This window comes from Paroedura picta, chromosome 12 (assembly GCF_049243985.1).
Source record: "Paroedura picta isolate Pp20150507F chromosome 12, Ppicta_v3.0, whole genome shotgun sequence".
Classification (NCBI taxonomy): domain Eukaryota; kingdom Metazoa; phylum Chordata; class Lepidosauria; order Squamata; family Gekkonidae; genus Paroedura; species Paroedura picta.
The window spans coordinates 23,869,349-23,892,760 of record NC_135380.1 but is presented as its reverse complement, the minus strand read 5'-3'; the positions used below and the strand labels follow the sequence as shown (position 1 = coordinate 23,892,760).

Genomic DNA, 23,412 nt, shown 5'->3' with positions numbered 1-23,412 from the left:
ACAGGACTGTTGTTGTGAGTCTTAACCGGAAGAGGGAGAAATGATATGAAGAGCCGCTTTGAGTCCCTGATCAGGAAAAAAAGAGGATACAAATAAAAGATAAGCAGATATCTGGAATAGAATTAGGGACGTGGGGAATGATCTTGCACTTGAGAACCACTATAAGAGACTCAGTCTTTTTTCCTGCTGGATCATCAAGTGACACCAAGTTCCGCCTTTGAACTTGGAGGCTCTGCTCCCTGAGTCGAGCATCCAATCATCATCAACCCTAATAAAGAGCACACCAAAACCCAGACACTGTTATAGCCATCTCTGAGGCCTGTTTTTATACATTATGGATGGATACAATCCATTCCCAGTGAAGCCCTCCCATTAATTTCAGAGGGAGAAAGCACACATTTAATTTTCCTATTGAAATTGACTTCACAATATCTGGTGAAAGCCAATGAATGCGAAGCTACAATCAATCTGTTCTTCCAGGATGGCACAGGACAGCAGATTTATCTGGATACTCTACTGGAATTTATTTCCATTTTAATCAATGGGACTTAAATGTACTGAACTTTGGTCTGGTAGTAAATCTTCCCAGGGTGTAAGAATGAAGCAATCCTCCAGCTTCTAAGTTTAGAATGGGGAATGTGCCTTAGATGTCAGGAGTTTGGGAAATGGGGCAGGCAACAGTGATATACGGTGGAGTTTTATGTTTTATTTTAGCACAACCTCCTTTCTCTCTCCAGCCTGTTTCCAGTTTCTCACTGTGATGTCTTGACAGCATTTTTCTGCCCAGTTATTATTGCTTGGAAAGCACCCAGCCCTCTTCATTCCGCTCTGGAATCTGCGTCCTGGACAGTCTGTTCGCTTGTCCTCCAGATCTTACTCATGTTTGCAATCCGGGTGTAATGCTTGTACGGATTTCATCCACTCTCTGAGCTGCTTTTGGTGATGTAAGCTGATATTTTAATTCTCTTACAAGGAATGGTGTTTAGAGGAATGACTTAAGTGGATTACTCATCTTCTGTAATAACTTGGCAGCACTCCCGTTCTATTCCTAGACATGACGCTTGAGGCTTTGATTCTTCTCCTGCTTCTCTTCCACCCCCGCCACTTTTTTTTTTAATCGAGAAATTCACACTCACATGTATTTCAAAGAATCACCCCGCCCCAGGTTGTGGCAATGTATTATGGGAAATGTAGTCTGTTTCCAATTGAGGCCTGAGGAAGCCCAGGACATTTTGGTGCCTGAGGCTTGAAGTCCAAAAGTTGCCCCTGGGGATTGGGGAAAGTCTGAATGCAAGTGTTATTTACATTTAACAATGGGGCTGAGGTTGGTCAAAATATTTGCGAGGAGCAAACTTCCTCTTTCTTTTCACTGGAAACCAAGCACTGGGCATATTTCAGTTGAAAAATTATTCATAGATATATTAAAGGAAGAAACAGTCACATAATGACAAGGCCATTGTGCAGTGGGAGAGCACATGCTTTGTACACAGAAAGCCCTGAATATCTCAGGTAGTGGGGCTGGGAAAGGTTATTTCCCTGCCAGGGACTATCAGAAAGGAGAGAGGGGCTATCATCCGATGCCTAGACCCACACTAACATTCAGCCCATCAAATTCTTGTTACAAAATGATGGACAGATTCACACAATCTGGTTTTCTCTTACAGGTTTTTCTGTCTGCTGCTGAAAATGCCATATTTGTGACTTCGGGGTAAAATGGCTGAATTGAGATTGATTTAAAGGAGTCAAAATGATGCCCCCCCCCCCAGCTGAACACAGATCTGGGATTTATATCTAACTATCGCTGTCTGTCTGAATACAGCCTGTGACTACTCATCCATTGACGATATTGCTTCCTAGCATTTATGAGCAAATGATCTCTGTATGTTGCCTGGCTTGTTGTGTGTTTTTTTAAAATGCCTCCTACACAAAATGACTGTGTGGTGAGGATCCACTCATAACATTGAAGGACGTGGGTTCTAACTCACAAAATCTTACGCTGGAATAACATTATCTTAGTCTCTTAAGCCTGCAAGTGCACTGAACTTCTGCTTATCCTTGTGGTTAGCTTTCCATCCCACATGCATGTAATATTAAAATTTCTTACTACATGGAAGTTCATTGTTGTTTGGGGATTCTCGACATTTTCGTTGAGAGTCACTGTATCTCTAGTGTGTTACCAGTAAGGGGAGACTCACTTTATGCTGGCAATCATCCGTATGTATGGGGTGGCCAAGGCTGGTTCCAGGTTTTCTGTGGCTCCAGGAAAGAGACCTGCAGTGGGCCCTCATTTCTGCAGAGCTGGGTGGGCTGAGGCCCTTTCTCCCCATCAATGTGAAGGAATGAAGATCTGCATCTTCATTCTCATTTTACCCATGACGTGCTCACCAGCCTTTCTGGGAAGTCAGCTGCTGATTTTCTATTGGAGGCTGGAAGAGGAGACAGCAGAGGTCTAGCTGAGGAGCAGAAAGGATGCTAGATACAAGACACAGAGCAGGGTGGGATGACAGTGGATGATACCTGAACGTGCTGACAACTGGCACTGTGGGCTTGGTGACGTGGAACCTCTTCTGATGGTGTTTCTGTGATATCTCTGGCTATCTACTTACCTTTTCTGTGGTCCCTCGTCACCAAACTTGGTGCCAGCTGTCAGCACCTTCAGTTATCATCCAGTTATTTTGAACTGATGCTGAAGGAAGTTAGTAAGCTTAGACGGCTAGACCAGGGGGCCTTTCTACCCCAGGTATTTCCTGTCTTGATGGTTGTGAGAGCCAGGATTTTGCCAGTGTGTAGCCCTGGAAACAGCTGTTCCAAAAGATTTGCTTAGGCTTTGAATGGAGTTGCCAGCTTCCAGGTGGGGCCTGGAATTCTCCTGGAATGACAACTGACCTGTGTAGATGACAGGGGTCAATTCCTTTGGAGAAAAAGGCAGCATCAGAGGGAGAACTCTATGGCTTCATATCCCCACTGAGCTCCCTTCTGTTCACAGACTCTGCCTTTCCATGCCCTTGCCCCAGATCTCCATGAATTTCCCAAGTTGCAGTTGGCAACTTTAGCCCTGAGACTTGGAATTGGACTTGGAATTCTACTCAAGTGTATTTGATGGGGCTTACTCACATGGGTGTGTTCTCAGGGGGGCACTGTCTGCTTCACTTTTCTAAACGATCCTTGAAACATACCAAATAGATAGATCTGTCAAATCCATCCTGGGAATTTCATGGAGGTGTGTGTGTGGGGAGGGGGGGCAGTGCTTGTGGCAAGTGTAGTCTGAGGAGAGAAGGGAGCTCAGAGGAAATGAGATGTCCATGGAGCCTGCCCTCCAGCACTACTGTTTCCTTCACAGGGAGCTGAATGCTGTAGTCCAGGGATCATTCTAGGACAACTCCTGGCCAGGCCTGGAGGTTGGAAACCCTAGGTGTCTGAGAATGTGAGCTGAGGTGTGATTGGACTGATGCAAGGCACTAATTTCCTGAGCTTCACCCCACCATGTGCTATCGCTTGTATGCAGTCTTGAGTGGTTACTGTGGTGGCCCCAGATTGGATCAGCCCAGTCTACTGTAGGTCTTCCAGGGGGACCTAGGGACCATAATGTTTATTGGCCTGCCATACAAGGCTGTGGTAAAGACTGCTAAGATAGTGTATAGCTGTTTCCTACACACCAGTCCTCACCACAAGCAACAAAACAAGAAACACACCTTGTACAAAACAAGCCTGAACTTAAGGGTGGAGTAAGAAATGATTTGCCTTTTCACCATTGTAGAGGGCTACTTTATTTTTTTTCTTCCATTCATGTTTGACTTGACATTGTTTTGTAACAGCTGATGGTAAACAAATTAATTTCTTTTAAAAAATATGAGGGTTTCCCACAGGACTACCATTCCCAGAATCCACCACGTCCGAGAAGGCGGCGACCATACCTCTGACTGATGGCGCCTTGGGCTAATCGTCTAAGCCCAGCGCACTTCACGGCCCTATCAGGGCACGGGACGAGGCGGCCGGTGCTGGGGCCGGGCGAGAGTTTAGCCGAGTGAGAGAGTTGTTGTCTCAGTTGTACTGTGGAGTTGGGATCACATGGGACGAGCCGAGCCGGCTGCTGCCACTAAGCCGGGTAGGACCTGCGCTCCGGGCGATGGGTAAGCGGGGAGCGGGAAGGGGGAAAAGAGCCCTGCGCTGGGCACGGAGCCGTGCGCTCCGCTCTCCCCGGTTAGGTGCCAGGGACCGGGCAGGCGGGACGCCCAGCGGACTAGAAACTTGCTGGGAGGGGGGTGCCTTCTTTAGCGCGGAGCACTGGAGCAGTGGCAGGACGGCTTTGGAAGCGAGGGAGCCGAACGGGAGGGGGGCGTTGGGTTCGTGCGTGTCTTTGAGGCTTGTTTGCCCGAACTGCTACCCGCATCAGAGCGCACGTCGGGATCGGCGGACCTGAAATCCGTGTACGCGGCGGGGGGTGGTGGTGGTGGTGTTGAGCGAAGTACATATTTGCTGTGTATTTCCTGGAGTTCTTCTGCCTTGTCCATCCTCCCAGGGCGGCGGCGGCGGGGGGGGAACAATTTAAAATCTAGCGTTGCCCCAGCTGTCCAGAATTCCTCGATACGGCGTGTGTGTGCGGCGGGGGGGGGGGGGGGTTGCTTTTTTTAGTTCTGCAGACCTTTTTAGGCTCTTCCAGAGACTTGCGTGTTTAACCAGGAGTCGTCTGAATTCGGCCTCAACCTTTCCCCGCAGGGAAGCTTTTTTGGGGGTAGGATTTGGTGGGTTGGACGGGGCGGGGGAGTGAAGCGCTTTGATTTTTCAAGAGGAAACGCTCGAACCGGTCTCCGTGCAAATGCTCGCCTTTCCCGTGCGGTGTGGCTCAGCGTGTCATTATTGGCACGGATGATCTGCGATTAAGTTGTTCGAGTCACCGAGTTTGCATTTCGGGAGCAGGTGGAAGAAGGGGAGGGAGGGTAATCTGGCGAGGCAGCCCAATTTTTTTTTTCCTTTTTGGAAACTGTCTTAGTTTACTGTTCAAACAAAACAGCCCTTCCATCCTTCCCACCACAAAACCCTCGCACACACACACGCACGCTTGGTATTCGGGACATGGAGCGTGTCAGTTCCATGCACGTGATCCGACGTTTTTAGCAGTGCCAGAAGTAGCTTAAAACTTTGAAGTTTTCTTCTTCTGTGTTTTCCCGGTACTTAAAAGAACAGCGAATTTCTTCTTGGTTAGTAGGGACTTCCCAGTAATTTTGAGCTCATTCTTGTTTTCTCTCTCCTCCCCCCCCCCCCCTTCTTAGGTAAATTTCAACACACTGCGGATTTTGTCATTCCACTTCCTGTTGTGGTTTTTTTAATCTCACTGATCTCAGCTAATTTATTGTGTCAGTCGTTAGCAACAGCCACCCTTTCCCCACCGGCTTTCATCCTGTGCTCCGCTTGGACAGCCTTGAAAGAGTTAAAAATATGATATTGAATGAAGTGGACTGGCAGGTCTGGTTCCATTGTGCTTGGTCATTTCCTGAATGTGGCTTGATCTACATTCTTTGAAGATGCAAACGGACTCTTTGCGCCAAGAAACAGTTAGCGGGTTGTTGACCTCCCCCCCCCCCCCCGACTTCTCAAAAACAATTTTTATGAACAACTCATCAGCTTGGAGGAACTGAGCATGTTGCTCACCTTCTTCCTCTGTTCAGGGCAGCACACCCTGCCTGGAACTGCGAGGAATGTTTGATGCTTGTGTGAGAAAGAAAGAGAGAATACAAGTCTCTGTGAAACATAATCACATACTGTCATTGTTGGCAGAGTGAGAGCTGGCTGGCAGCCAGAATATTCTAAAATGCCAACTGGGCCTTGCTGTTCCAGCTTAGACTGGTGTTGCAGTCCTTGGGGAGGTTGTTGAACGAATTATATTTGTTCACACACTCAGCTCTTCTTCCTTCATGGGCTGGAGCAGGGGTGGGCCTGTGTTCTCAGGAGGCCTTTGTATTCTGCCAAACTATGTTGGCCTCTGTAGATGTCTAGCCTCTTCAGTGAGGGGTGTGCGTAGCTCAACCTAAAATTAAAATTCTGTACCCAGGCAAGTGAGTTCTGCAACCTGCATATATTATGCCAAATTTAGAACAGTTGCAGATGTTTGCTTAATTCTGGGTTTAATTTATCCTGGGTTAATTTATTCTGGATTTGCGAGTAACTTGGACAAGGACACTTTGAGCCCCATTCTCCCGCGCTGAAAATCTTATTCAGCCTCCTCTCTGATTTCTGAGAATCCAGACGTCATTGCTCAATGCTTTCAAGGATGTCCTCAAAGTCATTGCTTTCTTTGAATTGTAGGCGAAGTTTCTCAGGAAGCTGAATTCTGTGTTCTCTTCCCCATTTAGTACTCTTCTTGTGTTCCTGCAGGTGCAGAATCACAGTAATACAAGCCTCTCAACTCAATATGCATCGAGGCTTAAATTGCCCCTCTCCCAGGAAATCTGTGATTGAGCCTCTGTCCTTTTCTTGGCTTTATTTGTCGGAAACATGTGTTGTCTGAACTGATGACAGCAGTTGTGCAGGGGAAGGGGGCTGTATCTTCTTCCCATCGAGCAGGGTTCCTCAACCAGAGTTTTGTAAAACTCTGCGGTTTCTTGACGACCCCGGAAGGGTTTCCCGAATGGGTGGGAGTTAATTAATTTGTAATATCTTTTTAAAATGTGTTAAGCATTTATTGGGTGATATGACCATATATGGTCATGCTGACCCCAATAGCCAATGATGGGCCTGGAAGGAGTGAGGAAGGGGAGGGGCCCCAGGTGAGCATGTCCACAACTATGCTTCCCAGCCATGTTCTGCACAATCTCAAAGCCTGCCAAATGTTTCAGGGTTTTCTCAACGGTAAAGATGAGAAAGGCTGCCATAGAGAGCTGATAGTCTCTTTACGGAGTAGTTTAGGGAAATGGTAAGGATGGGTTAAACTTCCCTATCGGAAATGTGCGGCTCTCCTATATTGTGCATAGTGTGTGGCTTTGGGAGAAATAGGCATGGATGTGCCTCTCACCTTAAGGGTAGGGTTGCCACTCCAGGTTGGGAAGTACCTTAGGGCAGGGGTAGTCAACCCGTGGTCCTCCAGATGTCAATGGACTACAATTCCCATGAGCATTTGCTGGCAGGGGCTCCTGGGAATTGTAGTCCATGAGCATCTGGAGGACTACAGGTTGACTACCCCTGCCTTAGGGGTAGAGCCTGAGAATGGCAGAGTTTGGGGTGGAAAGGGACTTTATAATGGGTATAATTCCCAAGTCCCCCTTCCAAAGTGGCCCATTTCTCCGGGTGAACTGATTTTTGTCATCTGGACATCAGTTGTAATCCCGGGGATCTTCAGGCTTGACTAGGAAGCTGGCAGCCCTACTCAAAGGATAGATTGGCATAGTGATGGTTTGGCTTTTGAATACTACAAGGCAGCTGGGCTTCCATTCTTCCCAGGTAAAGAGTGAACAGGAACTTTCCCCTACTCCTTTGATGGAAATTCAGTAGAGGGGCTGGATAAGCTTCTAGGTGGTAACCTCCATTGCAGGGGTGGCCAGACTATGGGGCTCATGGGAAATGTAGTCAGTGGACATCTGGAGAGCCATGGTTTGGCCACCCCTGCTCTAGTGATTAGTGCAGGCTTTCTCAACCAGTGTTTTGTGGAACACTGGGGTTTCTTGATGGCCTTGAGAGGCTTTCCTGACTATTTTTTAAATTTGTTATAACATATATTGGGTGATATGACCATATACGGTCATGTCGACCTACCTTCTCCCTCCCAAAATGGCCAGTGATGGGCCTGGATGGGGTGAGAAGGGGAGGGGCCCTGGGTGGGTGTGTACACAGCTATGCTTCCGAACCATGTTCTTCCTGATCGCACTATTTCTGGGGTTTCTCAGGGAAAAACATTGGGAGCCAGCTTGGTGTAGTGGTTAGGAGTGTGGACTTCTAATCTGGCGAGCCAGGCCTGATTCCTTGCTCCCGCACATGCAGTCAGCTGGGTGACCTTGAGCTCTCCACAGCACTGATAAAGTTGTTCTAACTGAGCAGTAATATCAGGGCTCTCTCAGCCTCACCTCCCTCACAGGGTGTCTGTTGTGGGGAGAGGAAAGGGAAGGCAAATGTAAGCCCCTTTGAGACTCCTTCGGGTAGAGAAAAGCAGCATATAAGAACCAACTCTACTTCATAAAAAAGTTGTGAAAGTCTGGATTAGAGCATAGTTGGAGCAGAAGCATCTTCCCAGCTCTAAGTGAGCTCATGGCTCTTACGCCAGCTCTGTTTTCTGTGATTCACAGTGAAGTTTGGAAACTGATCTGCTGCACTTCTCCTTTGTGTGCGTGTGTTTGTGTATTTTTAAAATTTACTGGCACTGGCTGACGATCTTGTTTCCCCATTTTGTCACTTGATGATTTGGCACATTGCTGGGACTTTCTTTGTTTTAACAATTGCTTTTTTTTCTGGAAAGACAGGAGACGGCAGAAAAGAGCTCTGGGGGCTTGCCATTGTGGGATAATTTCTCAGGCAGGTGGCATTGTAAGAAATGACTTTGCTGGGTCTGCACAGCTCTTATGTGGTTCAGTGTTCGCTTTTTCCAAGAGCAGTTAGCCAGATGTTTCCAGGAAACCTATGAACAGGGCACGGATATGATGGGGAGGGGCTGTGGTTCAGTGACAGAGCATCTTCTCAGCATTCAGAGGTTCCCTGGTTCAGTCCTTGACATTTCCAGTAAAAAAGCCCAGGTTCCAGGTTATGTGAAAGAACTCTGCTTGAGAACATGAAGAGCCACTGCCTGGATGCATAGACAATACTGATCTTGAAAGATCGAGGGTGTTGTTCACTTTAAGGCAGCTTCATGTATGATGGCTTGTCATGCATTGCTAAATTGGACAATCAGAATTAAAAGTGTATTGCCTCTGAACACTTACCTGTTTGAGCTGTTGACTTAATCCTGTATCCCTCCCCCCCCCAAATCTGCTTTCTAAAACCTAACCTAGTGCCTCTTGCCACCTCTGGTGACTGTGTATTCCACACATTAATTATACGAAAAAGCTGGTCCCTTTGACCAGCAGCCAACTTCTGAGAGTGATCCTTTTATTATGAGAGAGGAAAGGGGTGAAGGAAGTACCCCAATTGTATTTCCTTTTACTCAGTTTCATCATCTTTAAAATGGACGTGATGATAATATCTCCCTCCCCCTTTTTGTTTTGGAGAGTATGGAGGGGGGGGTAATGGCTCTGAAAGCTTTGCATCTGTGTGAGATGGCTGGATAAATAATTGGGTTGAGGTCAGCACATTCCGTTCTCTTTGCTGGGGGTTGGAGGAGGAGGAGGAGGAGGAGGAGGAGCCAGAGAGTGTTCTGCCCCTCCCCATGTACTAACAGGGCACAAAAACCCGATTGTTTTCATTGCCCTCACTAAGAAACCAGCCAACTGCCACAGAGAGATTCCTGCAGGCAGCTGCGTTGGGAGGGGAGAAGGGAATGTCCCCCTTTGTCAAAACAGGTGTTTTCAGGACTGTGAAACAGATCCGAGGCATCCTCAAAAGCATGAAATTCAGAGCTGTGGTTTGAGCTGGAAGCCTTTAGATAGGGAAGGTGGGGGAAGTCAGAATCTAAGAGCTATCTCCCCCCCCCCCCCCAATTTATCCACATGGGTCAATAAACTCCATAATCTGTGCAAAGCAGAAGGAGAGGTTCCTCCGGGCAGCAGATATATATATATATATATTTGGGAGGGGGGTGCACGTCTGTCTGTTGCTTCATTGAACTTGAGTGATGCTATGAGGAGGCAGTTATGAAGGGAGCTGAGGATAAGCCTAAGGCTTTAAAAAAATTGTGATCAGGGTGGGTTACAACATTCCATAAAATCATCACATAAGATAGACTGTAAAGGCTCTTCATCTAAAAACATTACATGTCTAAGCGCCCCTAACTAATAATATCCCAGGCAGGGGGTTTAGCATCAGCAGTTGATCTTCCGTCTTTCCAGCATTGAGGGCAGCAGGTGGTTGTTATTATAGATAGCATAAGCCTGTTGGAATTGCTCCGTCTTACAGGCCCTGCAGAACTGATTAAGGTCCTGCAGGGCCCTGCTATCTCTTGGGAGTGCAGGGGCCAGGGCTTCATGACCAATCACACCTCCTTTGGGCTGAGGATCCGGAGCAGATCTTATTCTGCAGATCTTTGTGCTCTTGAGGGGATATAAGGGAAAAGACGGTCCCATAGATACGCCAAGAGTCTTGAACTGCTACTGTCCAGTTTTTTGAATTTTCAAGTGACAAGCCTTTTCCAATAAAGGAGGCTGGGGTAACCTTTTGGTTCTGAGAAGGGTATTTGCAGGCCTTGCCCTGTTCCTTCATGTCCAGAACTCTGAACATGCTTAAAGGTTTATTTGAGTTTCCTTACTGTTTCTCCAAGGCAATGGCTTGGCTCAAAGTAGAGGGGGTTATCCCTTTCTCGCCCCTTTTACCTGTCTCGACCCATCCTCAGAGAGGCTCTGTGCCCCACTAGGGCAAACAGGTAAAGGCTGTGGGATCATGCCGATTCACATATTACAGAGTGCACAGGATTATTTATTCACTTATGGTCTGTCTTTCTCTTTAGGACTTTTCTGGAAGGTCTAGTTACTCCTGATTTTCTTGGAGTAGATCCACAAGCATTGGAATCAGTTTGACCATGGTTCTTCCTCTGCATTTGTTTCTGCATATGCCTCAAATAATGCAGATTTTCAAGGGCAGGTGCTGTCATCATCAGGGGTGTGACAGCAACTAATCCCCCCCCCCCTTATGTTTTGCACATGCTTACATCAGTATGTCAGTATCAGGACACATTTTTTAACGGCACTAAAATAGCAGTATATTGATATAGTGCTGTAACAATAGTTGAAGCAGGTTCTCTGAACCCCCCTCCCTAACAGACTTTTCCTTATATCTCTGCAAGACTAGAGACTTCTAAAAATGAAAGCTGAGAATGCAGAGAACCTGCTTATACTGTCAGTACAACGCTATATTGATATTTCCGTTCTGTTTAAAAAAAATAAAAATGAAGCCACTTCTCTTTGGGGGTGGGGGGAGGACAGGGGGTGGTTTGATGACAATCCAATCATTGAAAAAATGGGTTGGAGGTGGGGGGGCCAAACACAACATTACACAGAAGGGAAAAGCCAACTCAAAATTGGCTTCCTGAAAAAGATTGGGATAAAAATGGTCTCAAAAGAATGGGGAGGGTGGATAGCCCTCCCCCTTTTCCTGATCTGAAACATCTTGGGGTGATGCTGTTTGGCCCACTGGGAATACATGGGTTTTCCCAGTGAGTCAAATAGTGCTCCCCACAGACCCTTTCATTATGGAAACATGGCATGGGCCAACTTACATCTGACCATTATGTACAGGTTGGGTGCACCAAACCCAACCTGTGTACTCTGTTATAGGAATCTGATGCAACATAAAATGGGGAAAGGAACATTGCTATCTGGATATGGCTGAAGGAAAGGGAGGTGGACTTCCAGAGTGAAGGTGAGAGATCCCTTCCTTGTCTCATACCGCTGGGAGAATGTCGTTTGGGGCAACCTCCAACTCTGTTGGCTGCCATAAATTTTGGCAGATAGTGGTTAATAATTTGTAATGCCTTTTAAAAAGTGAACCTTCATGGGTAGTTAGTGGTCAGTCTATATGTGGGGAGGCTTCTCCATTAAAAAAAAAAGTGTCACTAGAATGGCAAATTGTTTTGGACTAGGCTGCTTCTCTCTAGCAAATGAAAAACAGAGCCAGGGGGGAAAAAGAATCCAAAGGGACAATCCAGAGGGAGTCTCTTCTTTCCACCAGCTCTGTTTTCAGTGTAGCTTATTTGGCTTTTGTGGGTCTCTCTTGTTGCTCCCCCCACATCTATTCACATCTGTTCTTTTGTTGTCTTTCTGCTGAGTCCCGTGCATTGCAGGCGCCTGACTCCGGTCCCCCCCCCCCCACCTTCTTAATTTCTGCTGCGAGTCTGATGAAAGGGGCTCAAAGTTGGTTCCTCCCCCCCCCTTTTGTTTCCCGAACTTGTCATCATGTCCAGTAATCCTCTCAGAAGCTGGACTTGTTCTGGCTGCCGTGTGCCATGATCTCATACTCAGAGAACATTAAACTGCAAGGGTTTTTTTTAAAAAAAATCCTCCCCCCCCCCCCGCCTGCCTCTCTTTGTACAGTATGTTAGTGTTTTGTATGAGCTCACTGACCCCGCAGGGGAGAGATTGACATACAAACCGTTTGAGCAAACATGAGCTGGAAGTGGATGCGGGGGCCGAGATGGCTGGCAACAGTTCAGGGCTTGGGTGTTTTGTTGTTTTCAAGAGCGTCTGAAGAGTCTTCTTTTTAATGCAGCAAAATGATCGGTGCCGGTGCTGAACCTGCGGAATCGCCTCGGAGGGCTCTTGGCTGCAACGGAGTTTGCAAGCGGGTCCCTCGCCGTTCAAGTGGAGAACTGGGTTGAGAGGGAAGATTATTTTCCCTCCTTGCCTTCCTTGTTGTGTCTATATTAAGCGAATTATGCCGTGTGGAATTAATCCCATGAATGCAGAAAGGGTTGGAAGGTGAGCACTGGAACCGGCCTGAGAGGGCCAGGCGTTTTTGAATATGCGTGGGAACTGATTGGAGGGTTTTTGATCATTCGGGTTTCAGGCCAGGTCTCCTCTCAGAGCGAGTGATCAGGGTATATGAGAAAACGAAGCATTTGCAATATAGTGAGCACCAAGGTGCCCCCTTTAAAAATATGATATTATCTGTTCCCTATTAGAGTTAGGCTTCTTGGTTTCTTGAGGGTCAAGCCTAGAGCTGAAAGAGGGGGAGCTTGGGGGAGGGGGAGGAAGAAGGGGGAATGGTATTTCACGGGAGCAAAGGAAAGGTGCTTGCCAGGTCATGGGGGTAGAGTCTGGTTGTGCATGGTGGTTCAGGAAAATCAGCTGCAAAAACACTCAAGAAAGAGATTTAAGTGTGGTCAAGGGTCAGATTTACCTGCTGACACAGATCATAGAATCAGAATAACAGAGTTGGAAGGGACCTCCTGGGTCATCTAGTCCAACCCCCTGCACAAAGCAGGACACGCACAACCCTGTTGCTCATCCACTGTAACCTGCCACCCCCCTGAACGTTCACAGAATCAGCCTCTCGGTCAGATGGCTATCCAGCCTCTGTTTAAAAATTTCCAAAGATGGAGAACCCACCACCTCCCGAGGAAGCCTGTTCCACTGAGAAACTGCTCTGACTGCCAGGAACTTCTTCCGGATGTTTAGATGGAATTTCTTTTGCATTAATTTCATCCCATTGGTTCTGGTCCATCCCTCTGGGGGCAAGAGAGAACAACTCTGCTCCATCCTCTATTTGGCTGCCTTTTAAATACTTGAAGATGGTTATCAGATCCCCTCTCAGTCGTCTCCTCTCCAGGCTAAACAGACTAAGCTCCCCTAAGCGAAGGCGCCTGACATGAGGGTGAAGCCAATGGTGCCTGGTGGTCCGTAAGGCACTGCCTTGGGTGGTTCCTAGTAAGTCAGGGCAAGAAGCTTCCAGTACTGGATGCCTCAACTATAGAGTTTGATGCGGGGCAATGCGATGAGTGCTACTGCAAGCTTGTATCAGTGTAAGCAAGAAATAGCCACTCACGTGGATTCTGGTGCCTCGCGCTGAGATTATGTTGTATTTTCAAGACCCCAAGAAACAGTCAGAAACTCTAATGCTTCAAGTGTAGATTGGTGCTAGAATAAAATGGCAGGGCCAATAGAGGTTCAAAGAAAAATAACAATGCTTCCTTAACTTGCAGCCCTTCTAGATGCAATTATATTAAGATAACCTTTTACTCCAACTCTGGAAAGTTAGATTGGGAGCAAATGGCCCCAAATTTCTTTGCGGCTGATTAAGGCAGAGGTATTTTTAATGGGCGTAACTCCTCGTATTGTACTCCTACACCCCATTTCCAAATGCCTGAGCTGATTTATTTATCAGTCCAGTTTCTTAAAAGAAGTGTAGGGAGAACGACCCGCCCGGCCATGCCCATGATCTGTTTAGACTCTCATCCTTAATAGCAACTTCCGTCTATAACGTCACTTTAATTCCTAGGACAGGTCTTTCTGTCTGCATTAATCGGGTGAGGTTCATATGGCTCTTAAAAACTGACATCTTTCTTTCTGTCCCTTCTAGCTGGAAAATCTCCCCTCTCTTCCTTTACATTATGGTGTGAAATGCTTGTATGTAATGTTGATGACAGTGGATATAGCTGGAGGCATATCTCAGATGTACTCCCAACCCTGACTCTGATACCCTCCTCCTTCTGACCTTTGTAAGGGCCAGTGAGTGAAGATGAATCTCCATGATTCATTTGGTCTTCAGTTTCTCTGATGCACAGTCAGCAAAAAGATGGGGGGGGGAGAGAAGGCAAGTCAGCGATGACTTCTGAGATGTGGATTTTCGCGCAATCTTGGTCTAAGCCTCGGGTTTCAGTAGGTTAGACTGGAGTAACACTGCATAAGACATGCTCTATTGGATGGTCATCCCACTCCCCCTTTCCCCACCCTCTTAAATCAGCCTTCCAATTTCTAGTGACCCATGCAAGGTGCAGCCGGATGACCTGGAGAGATTAAAGCCTCCTGTGCCCCATTACTAATCTTCCCTAGTGTGAGCATGTAATTCTTTAAGCTTTGGTGGGTGTTTTGTAATTGGCTTGAATAGAAGACGGAAAGTTAGGAGCTGGGACAAGGATAGTCAGAAATGAAGTCAGGAGGGGGGAATAGTGTGGTGATGGACATATTTGGCGTTCCCCAGTCCTCTCCCCCACCCTTCATTAGCCTGTGATGTCCAGGTTGGGATGATACTTACTCAGAATTTAGATTTTAAGCTTCTTGAAGCAGAGATCTGTTGTGCTTGCACTAGTTAATCTGTCAAGTATCCTATACATTCCTAGTTCTGTATAAGAGGATGTTTACTCCCCCCCCCCAATGACTTAGATTCCTCCAAGTTTATTTATCTGCTTAAGCAATTGTACCTTCTCTATGGGCAAGCCTCCATATCTAGCTTAACTGAATGAGTAACCAAAGTGATTTGGGGTTCTTTTGGAAAGTCGGTATTATTGGAAAGCTCAAATTAGTTAGATAACTACTAAACCACCTGGAAATTCTCTCAAAGCGTCTTAATTGGGTGGTCTTGGAGAAGACGGATGTGAAGTATTGTTAGTCTTGTATTATTCATTCAATTCAATAGGAGCGAGTTGGGGAGTGAAGTAAGGGAAAAAATGGCTAAGAATGCAATAGAGTCAGTACCTTTTTTGTTCTGGCCAGTGATGAGTGTAATGATCATAATTAATGAGTTCACATGTGTTGAAAGCTTTTCGCAAACATTCCTCCTTACACCAGCCTGTAAGCAAGGGTAGTATTGACCCCTTGTACTCTGGATGGAGAGCCTCTTGTGGCGCAGGGTGGTAAGGCAGCAGACATACAGTCTGAAGCTCTGCCCATGAGGCTGGGAGTTCGATCCCAGCAGCGGGCTCAAGGTTGACTCAGCCTTCCATCCTTCCGAGGTCGGTAAAATGAGTACCCAGCTTGCTGGGGGGTAAACAGTAATGACTGGGGAAGGCAATGGCAAACCACCCCATATTGAGGCTGCCATGAAAACGCTGGAGGGCGTCACCCCAGGGGTCAGACATGACCCGGTGCTTGCACAGGGGATACCTTTACTCTGGATGGGCTGCTGAATATGAGAGTTTGGATCTTTTAAGGCCACCTAGTGAGATTACCTTCCTTGGACCCTCCCTGAGGATTTTCATTTACTTGTGAGTTACTCACAGCTGACTCCTGATGGAAAGTATAACATGAAGTTAGGGCCCTCTGAATAGGTGAATATTCACTCAGTAATTTGATGCGTCTGTTCAACAGGCAGTGGTACATGGCATGAATTTTTCTTGTTTTAGTATTTGCCATCTGATATTTGACTGCCTTTGAGAGCCAATATGAAATAGTTTTTGTATTTGACAGTTGGCATGTAGCATTATTTAATGTGTCTGCATTTGACAGATGGTGTTTAATATGGTGCTTCGGAATTTGGCACTTCACAATTGAGATGCTTGCATTTGACACCTGCCAAAGTCAGAACGGTTCTAAAGTATACGAAGTCCGGAGTATCATATTTGCATTTTTCTTAAAAAAAGAAAAAATTAAAGCAAGTAAATTGGAAACATTGGAGAGAACTTGGAATATATAAGAATATTTTGCACAGTCGGCAAAATATTCTCATAAGTCCAGGATGAAAAGCCCAAATGGAAGATAAGAATGTTGTAATGGACACTTGAGAACTAGAAGAATAAGAGTTGGTTGTTTTCTACCCTGCTCTTCAATACCCAAAGGAGTCTCAAAGTGGCTTACAATCACCTACCCTTCCTCTCCTCGCAACAGACATCCTATGTGGTAGGTGGGGCTGAGAGAGCTCTGACAGAACTACTCTTTGAGAACAGCTCTACCAGGTCACCCAGCTGGCTGCATGTGGAGGAATCAAACCTGGTTCTCCAGATAAGAGGCCACTGCTCTTATCTGCTACATCACGCTGGCTCCTGGTGAGGTCTAATGCATAAGATGATATCAATGGGACTGTGCAGGGCTAGAAAGCAGAGTAAGTCCTTACCTGCAGGGGTTAGCCAATGTGTGCCTGGGGGAATTCAGCCTATGCGCTATCACCAAACCGTGGTTGAGAAGGGATTTCTGAGAATCCCACCTAGGACGTTTTCTTCGGCCTGTAGACTGGAAGGGTAGTCAGGTGGTGCCCCCTGACTCTTACATAACTGGTCTGAGCAGCAGGATGCCTGGATCGTGCTGCCTTCGGGGTGCCTCTGGTACCTCTGCTGTTGCTTTACTCTGCCATCAACAGCACCGAAGTCGTATTTGGCAGCGTTTCTCAACAGTAGTAAGTCCTGCAATTGAGCCTGACCTTACAAGGAACCTTCTTGTACAAAGAATGGGTGCTCGAGACTACTGGTGTTTTCTGAATGCAACCGAGGAGGCTTATTTTGAGAGCAGGCCCTCAGAGACTTGCTTAAGGTGGCTGATTGAGCAATGTCTAGGAGGGAAGGATGTGGCTGCTCCAGCGAGGTTCACACCCTTCAGGAAACCGCTTTGAAAGAGAAAGTGAAACTCTGATAGACTCACCAGCTTGTGATACATGTCTTAGCATGTTTCTCCAAACGGGAAACTGTGTCACAGTAGCGTCTCTTCCTGGAAGACCACTCCTGATGAAATCTCATTCTGGGTGCCTTTTGTAGCTTTCTTTTAAGACTACTTCCTTTGATAGGCTCACCTGGTTCAACACAAGAACCATTGACCAAGAATGTGGGTTAGATTTTGTTGTATCCCATGTGAGGGGTGTTTGGAATTGCCAACTAAGGTAACAGGCAGCCTGAAGGAGGCCTACAATGGGCTTAGTTGGATTGATGCTATGGGACAATACAACAAGGTCACTAAGTGTCTGAGTTTTAGGGATTGGGGAGACCTAGATTACTGGCAAAGTGCATCCTTTGCTTCTGGAAAGTCCTGGATTTTGGTTCTCCAGCATCTCTGATTAAAAGGCTCTTGGGCAGTGAGGCAGAAAAATCCATTGCCAGACAGGTCAGTTGATCTGAACTGGATAGTCTGACTCTATATAGGGAGGTTTGGGCGTCCATATATTCAGCTGTAGCAGCCACATTGCCTTGTTCCTTAACTGGGATTGCAAAGAATTTGCAAGGGATGCATGTGTTCATGCACACTCTGGCTCATGATCCCCCAAAAGGACCTTTCAGGTTATCGCAAAGTAGTTGAGCAAACTTTTGAATTCCTCAGAACTTTTCATCTAGCCTTGTGAAGACTTCCAGGGAACTTCAACGTTTGTTGACTCCAACTGGGTTGGTCTTAATAAAAATCTATGTTACACTTCTGTTGGGGTGTGTGAGTGAAATGGGCCCACATGTTTACCAACAGCCATCGATTCAAGGTTTTAATGTTACTCTGTCTCGGCATGGGAGCTCTAGGGGGAATGGCAGTCTTTTGTTGATAGAGGAAAGAAACAGAGTTTTTACTGAAAGGTCTAAAAGTTTAAACCCTCCCTCGCAGGCTTAGCAGCCCCACAGCCTTGCCTTCTGCTTGGGAGAGTCATTGCGGGTTCTTCTCAGTGTCTGGCTCAATATGGGATTGACTGCTACAGGAGTAATGAGCTGGGTCTCTCTGAAGACATGTTTAATGATATTTGTCTTCCCTTCCTTGCCACAGCACCCAGCCTTAAAGGGAAGCGGAAAAATAAGTTTGTTCCCATGGCTGCGTGTGATTCCCAGAAAGCTCCGGAAGAAGAGGCAGAAGCAGCAAGTCTCCTTGTGGAAGAGAGTCAAAGTGCTCCAGAGAAGCTGGATCAAGAAGAGGTGAGTGAAACTCCTAATGCATATAAAGAACTGAATCCTAATTAAAATTTTACCTCACATTTTGACCGTGGCATTTATTATTATTATTATTATTATTATTATTATTATTATTATTATTATTATTATTATTATTATTATTATTATTATTTATTATTATTATTATTATTATTATTATTATTATTATTATTATTATTATTATTATTATTAAATTTTTAGACCGCCCTTCTCCAAATAAGTCTCAGGGCAGTTTACAACATAAATAGTTAAAACACAATAAAATCCCCATAAAAACCCCAATTAACATCAACAAAAGTTACATATAACATATAAGCAGCGGTGGTCACAATTCTGATATTAGTTACCTGAGTTCCCCCCAAGTTCAGCCTGGTGGGGAGAATAATTTAGTGCTCAGAAATCATTAGATATTTAACTAGGGTTATGAATGTCCATGGTGTTTTGTTTTTTCAGAGGAACACAAGTAAAAAAAAAATCAAAACCTTTTTTAAAACCAGTAGTAGAGAAATTTCAGTAGTGAGGATACAACAGAGAAAAGAGAGGAGAGGAATTGGAAGAATATGTATATTCTAAGTTGTTGTTAAGGTTAATAATAACAATTATACATTTTTACTCTTACCTGAGTGCTTGGAAGGAAGGGAGCAACTTCCACCCATGACCTCTTAATCCTCATAACAACTCTGTGAGGTAGGTAAATTATTGGTCCAAGGTCATCTTGTGTCATAACTGAGTGGAGATTTGAACCGCGGTTTCCCAGTCTAAGTTCAGAGTTAAACCCAGCACGTAAGCTTTAAATTGCAAATGCTTAGATATCTTTTTGGTGGTGTGGGTTGAGGACTAAAGCATTGCCAGATTTAGAATTGGAGTTCTGTCAGCCATTCAGACTTTCAAAAACATGAAACTCCCACTTTTGCATCTTAAGAAATGTGCCATCTTGAGACTTCCCTAAATTTAGTTTCAGCTTGATATTTAAAAACAGTCTGTATAGGTCCTTGAGTGTCAGCATGGATGTGGGGAGGAAGGGTAAGAAATTTACTTGGAGGCCAGCCAGGAGAGGGTTGTCAGTTTCTTGTTAAATATGGGGAAATTTTGATGTAGGAAGAAATGATATCCTAGAAACCTACAAATAACTAGCATTAGGACTCTGCAGTCCTGACTGAATCTTGTATCTCCAAACAACCCTTCCCCACCTGACAAATATTCTTGCTGTTCCTGGCCCATATTTTTATTAGGAAGTGGACTTGGGTGGAAGATTTGAAAGGGGGCGGTCTTGCTTTGCTCCTTGACCCAACCTGGGAGTGAACAGTGTTCTTTCTTCAGGTCTCTAAAAGATGCATGATGATAGCCCTCTTTAAGTATTTGAAAGGTTGTCACTTGGAGGAGGGCAGGATGCTGTTTCCATTGGCTGCAGAGGAAAGGACGTGCAGTAATGGGTTTAAACTACAACGATACAGGCTAGATATCAGGAAAAAATGTTTCACAGTCAGAGTAATTCAGCAGTGCAATAGGCTGCCTAAGGAGGTGGTGATCTCCCCCTCACTGGCAATCTTCAAGCAAAGGTTGTATACACACTTTTCTTGGATTTTTTTTAGGATGCTTTGGGCTGATCCTGCGTTGAGCAGGGGGTTGGACTAGATGGTCTGTATGGCCCCTTCCAACTCTGTGATTCTCTGAATAGGACTTCTGAAGTCCTTGGCACATGCAGCTTGTCATGCTGTATTGGGGAGGAAGAGGGAAAGGGTGCTATCTGCTCTGGTTCCGTGATGTTGTGGTGCAGTGGGCGGGAAGGTCAGCAGAGCCAAGAGGTGGAAGCCAAAAGTGGCCTTGGGTGGAACCCAGCATCCCTTGTTGAGCTGCTCTTGCTGGTGGCTTGTCCCCAATGCCTATTTCTGCTCCTCACTTTCTTCCTGCACATCCTTTGCATCTTGCTTTCACCCAGTTTCTTTCTTGGTAAGACCTGAGGAACAAGCGGTGGGGGACCAAAGAAAATGGTCCTGTTGCCTATGATGTGACCCATTAGTTGGAGGTCAATTAGGTAAGAAGCTGAAAGAAGCTGCATATCTAAGAAGATAGGCATAGTCCAGTAAAGTGGACTTCTTACAACTGTCATTTGCAAATCAGGAGCCAGACTCAGGTAAGCATTCCCTGTTCCCCCATTGGCTTTAACCAGGGGCAGTACATCGTACACCAGTGCCAACCGTGCATGAGGCTAAGAAGGTTTTCTGTATTACCCAAGGTTAAGGTTAGCAACCAGCTTGCTTAGCATTGGCACTGGCATGGTGCTGAGCAATGGTTAAAATGAACAAAGGATAGGAAAGGGGTGGGGGTTACGTTGATATAGATGCAGGCCTTCCCGGCTCCTGCTTCTAAATTTATGGTATGTGTGAAGTCAGCATCAGTTCTGCACTGGACCATTTTAATGTTTGAGGTTCCTGTGCCCCTGTTACAAGATCCTTCATTTGGGGACTGTTTACCTGATTAACGATCCAAGGAAAATCACTAATTCACTCACTTTGTTTTTGGACATTTTGACTCAAGAGGTTGAAGTGAATTGCAGGCGAATCAGTGAATTTGGGGTGGGCGGGTTCTGACACATTCTCTCACCAGACAAGTAGATAGCACTGTGTTTGCAGTGAGGATTTTACTGTTGAGGGGTGTGTGTGAGAGGGGGGGGAGGTGTCAAAATTTCCAGACCAGAGGTGATGATTTCAAAAGCAAAAGAAACTGAAAACAAATTGTTTTTGTGCACCGCGGAGAAGAAACTTGTGTGCACTTCTGAAATGAACTCTCAGTTGCCAAGAAATTAGCGCTGCTCATGGGAAATAGATTAATGGGGAAAATCCTGCTTTCTACCACTTTTTCCCTCCCCCATGCATAAAATTTGGGTTGCATTGGAACAAAGCTCCTGCAGATCAGAGCTCCTGCTTCCTTTCCAGTGGCGATTGTCCTCTTTTTGCACACAGTGCTCCTTCTCAATGATCTGAAAACAGTATTCATAAAAGAATACAAGTTTCCTTTGGATAGATGTGGGGGGGGGGGCAGCACAAGAACCAGGATCAGCTTGACCATCACAAATCCCAAACTTAGGGTGCTTCCCAAATTATTTTGTCTGTTTCTGGCCAGCTGTCTCGGCACACATCCAGACAAAACTAGTCTGGACATCCCAGCCCAAGAAGGTGGACATGATGTTTTCATTCTTTGTGGCTTTGGAAAGACATCTGCATCCCACCCTTCTTCCAGGCAGATTGAGGTAGTCAGTGTGCCCTTCCTCTCCATTTTATTCTCCATAACATCCTCCGAAGCACCTAGGGCCAGGGGCCTCATCTCTCCCACCCCCACCCCCCCATGGGAGGTGCCATCTTCTTTCCAAAGTGCCAAAGACATGTCCACGCACCAGAAATGTATAGGCAGTCCTTTAATTACTTGGCACTTTTACAATGGCAGTTGTCTAAGCTAGCTGCTACCCTGTAGCTTGGCCTGTTTGCTACTCATCACTTCCTCCTGCTCACGCCTAGGACCTCGGGCTGCTTTGCCTGCATGAGTCTTTTTCCAAGTTCATTAGGACCAGGTCCTGGTTTCTGCACCATTTTGGCAGGGTTAAGCTGGGGGAAAGTGGCTCTGACTGAGTCAGGTGGGAAGAGTTCCATCTGGCTTTCCTTTGGGCCAGGAATGTCACCTTGCAGTTCTCCTGGAGGCTTGGTAGTCTTTTGTCGGCCAAGGTCCCTAACCTCACCTCTCTTCCCAGCTGCCTCCCCACCTCCTTCAGCTGGACCGTGGAGTCTCTAGACCTGAGGAGGCCATTACACCAGAGGATTCTTGGGGTCCCCCCCCCCATCATCTGTCTTTCAGCCCCCCAGTGGTTCTTTTGGAACTTGAAAAGTTTTTCTGGTCCTGGTACAGGACATTTAAAATACTTAAATTCTGCTGTAAAATGGTCTTGACAGCCCTGGATAGATCCATGGCAGCTGTCATCGCTACTTCAGGTCTTAGATTTGACGTTCTGTCTTCTGCTTATAACTCTAATGTAGTCCATGGACATCTGGAGGGCCGCAGTTTGACTACCCCTGCTCTAATGTATCATCTTCTTTTGCAAAACTAAGTTAAGATGGAGATAGTGATTTTGAAAAGAAAAAGGCAGTAAAAAAAATGATGGGGTACACATGCATTTCTTTTTGTCCCACTGATCCATCTGTAGCGAAACAGATATCAGAAACACTTCAAAACCCTCCGATATCTTTTTAGCTAGAAGTGACAGTGGTGTGCTAGTACATACCATGGGCAAGCAGTCTCTGGAAAACAAACCGCCCTATCATCTGCCTCCAGCCTACATGTAGCCGTTCTTAATTTTCATAATCTTTTGCAAATTGCAGAATTTAGCTTTCCTAAGAATGGAAGCTGGATGAACAATGCCCCCCCCCCCCACGGGGAGCCGATACACCTTGAAAAGAGGACACCCAACGCTGCCAGGCTGGCGCTTTTGCTACTTTAGAATGAGCTTGGTTGGAAAAGAAAACCGGTCCCATAAATAGCGCTGCAGCTAAAATAACACGTCTATCGTGAGTAGAAAAGAATAGGAAGGAGCAGAAGCGCTGAGAGCCGAGCAGCTGCTTTGACCAAAAATAGCAACAAGTTTTATAACTCCGGAAAATTTAGAACAAACAAACGCAAAGCGTTTTTAGCAGAGGGAGGGAGGGGGTGTGAGAGTGAGAATTTGTGCTGTTCTGTTTTCCTGGAAACAGCCTCTCGTGTTCTCACACATCTCCGGCACTCTGACCAACTTGGCTTCCTTCCCAGCCCCAAACATAATAAACCCAGCGTCTCTCTCTCTCTTTCTCTCTCTCTCTTAGCTGAACAAGCTGGTTACTCTTAGGAGCTAATAAATTGCCTCCGACCACAAAACAACACTTGATGGGGCTGAACAGCCGAGCTGGGGGGGGGGGGGAGGAGGGAGAAAGCAAAGCAATTCAATCCGTGTAGGCATTTCAGCAGTAAAGCACAAGTTGTGCAATTAGTAGCCTCCC

At 46.1% G+C, this 23,412-nt stretch overlaps 1 protein-coding gene across 4 annotated transcripts in view; it reads left to right on the top strand.

The window, feature by feature from the left end:
• The first annotated feature begins 3,952 nt into the window (after window positions 1-3,952).
• The window catches only part of ARID5A (AT-rich interaction domain 5A), a 32,671-nt gene continuing 13,211 nt past the window's right edge, over window positions 3,953-23,412 (top strand). Inside the window, exons 1-2 of one of the 4 annotated variants that reach the window (XM_077305971.1) lie at window positions 3,953-4,105; window positions 18,231-18,376. In XM_077305971.1, the coding sequence (XP_077162086.1) occupies window positions 4,069-4,105; window positions 18,231-18,376 (183 nt within the window). In that variant the 5' untranslated portion in view covers window positions 3,953-4,068. Of the gene's footprint in view, window positions 4,131-11,471; window positions 11,491-12,232; window positions 12,546-18,230; window positions 18,377-23,412 lie in introns of those variants that run through there. The other 3 variants (XM_077305973.1, XM_077305974.1, XM_077305972.1) reach the window with 3 other exon arrangements.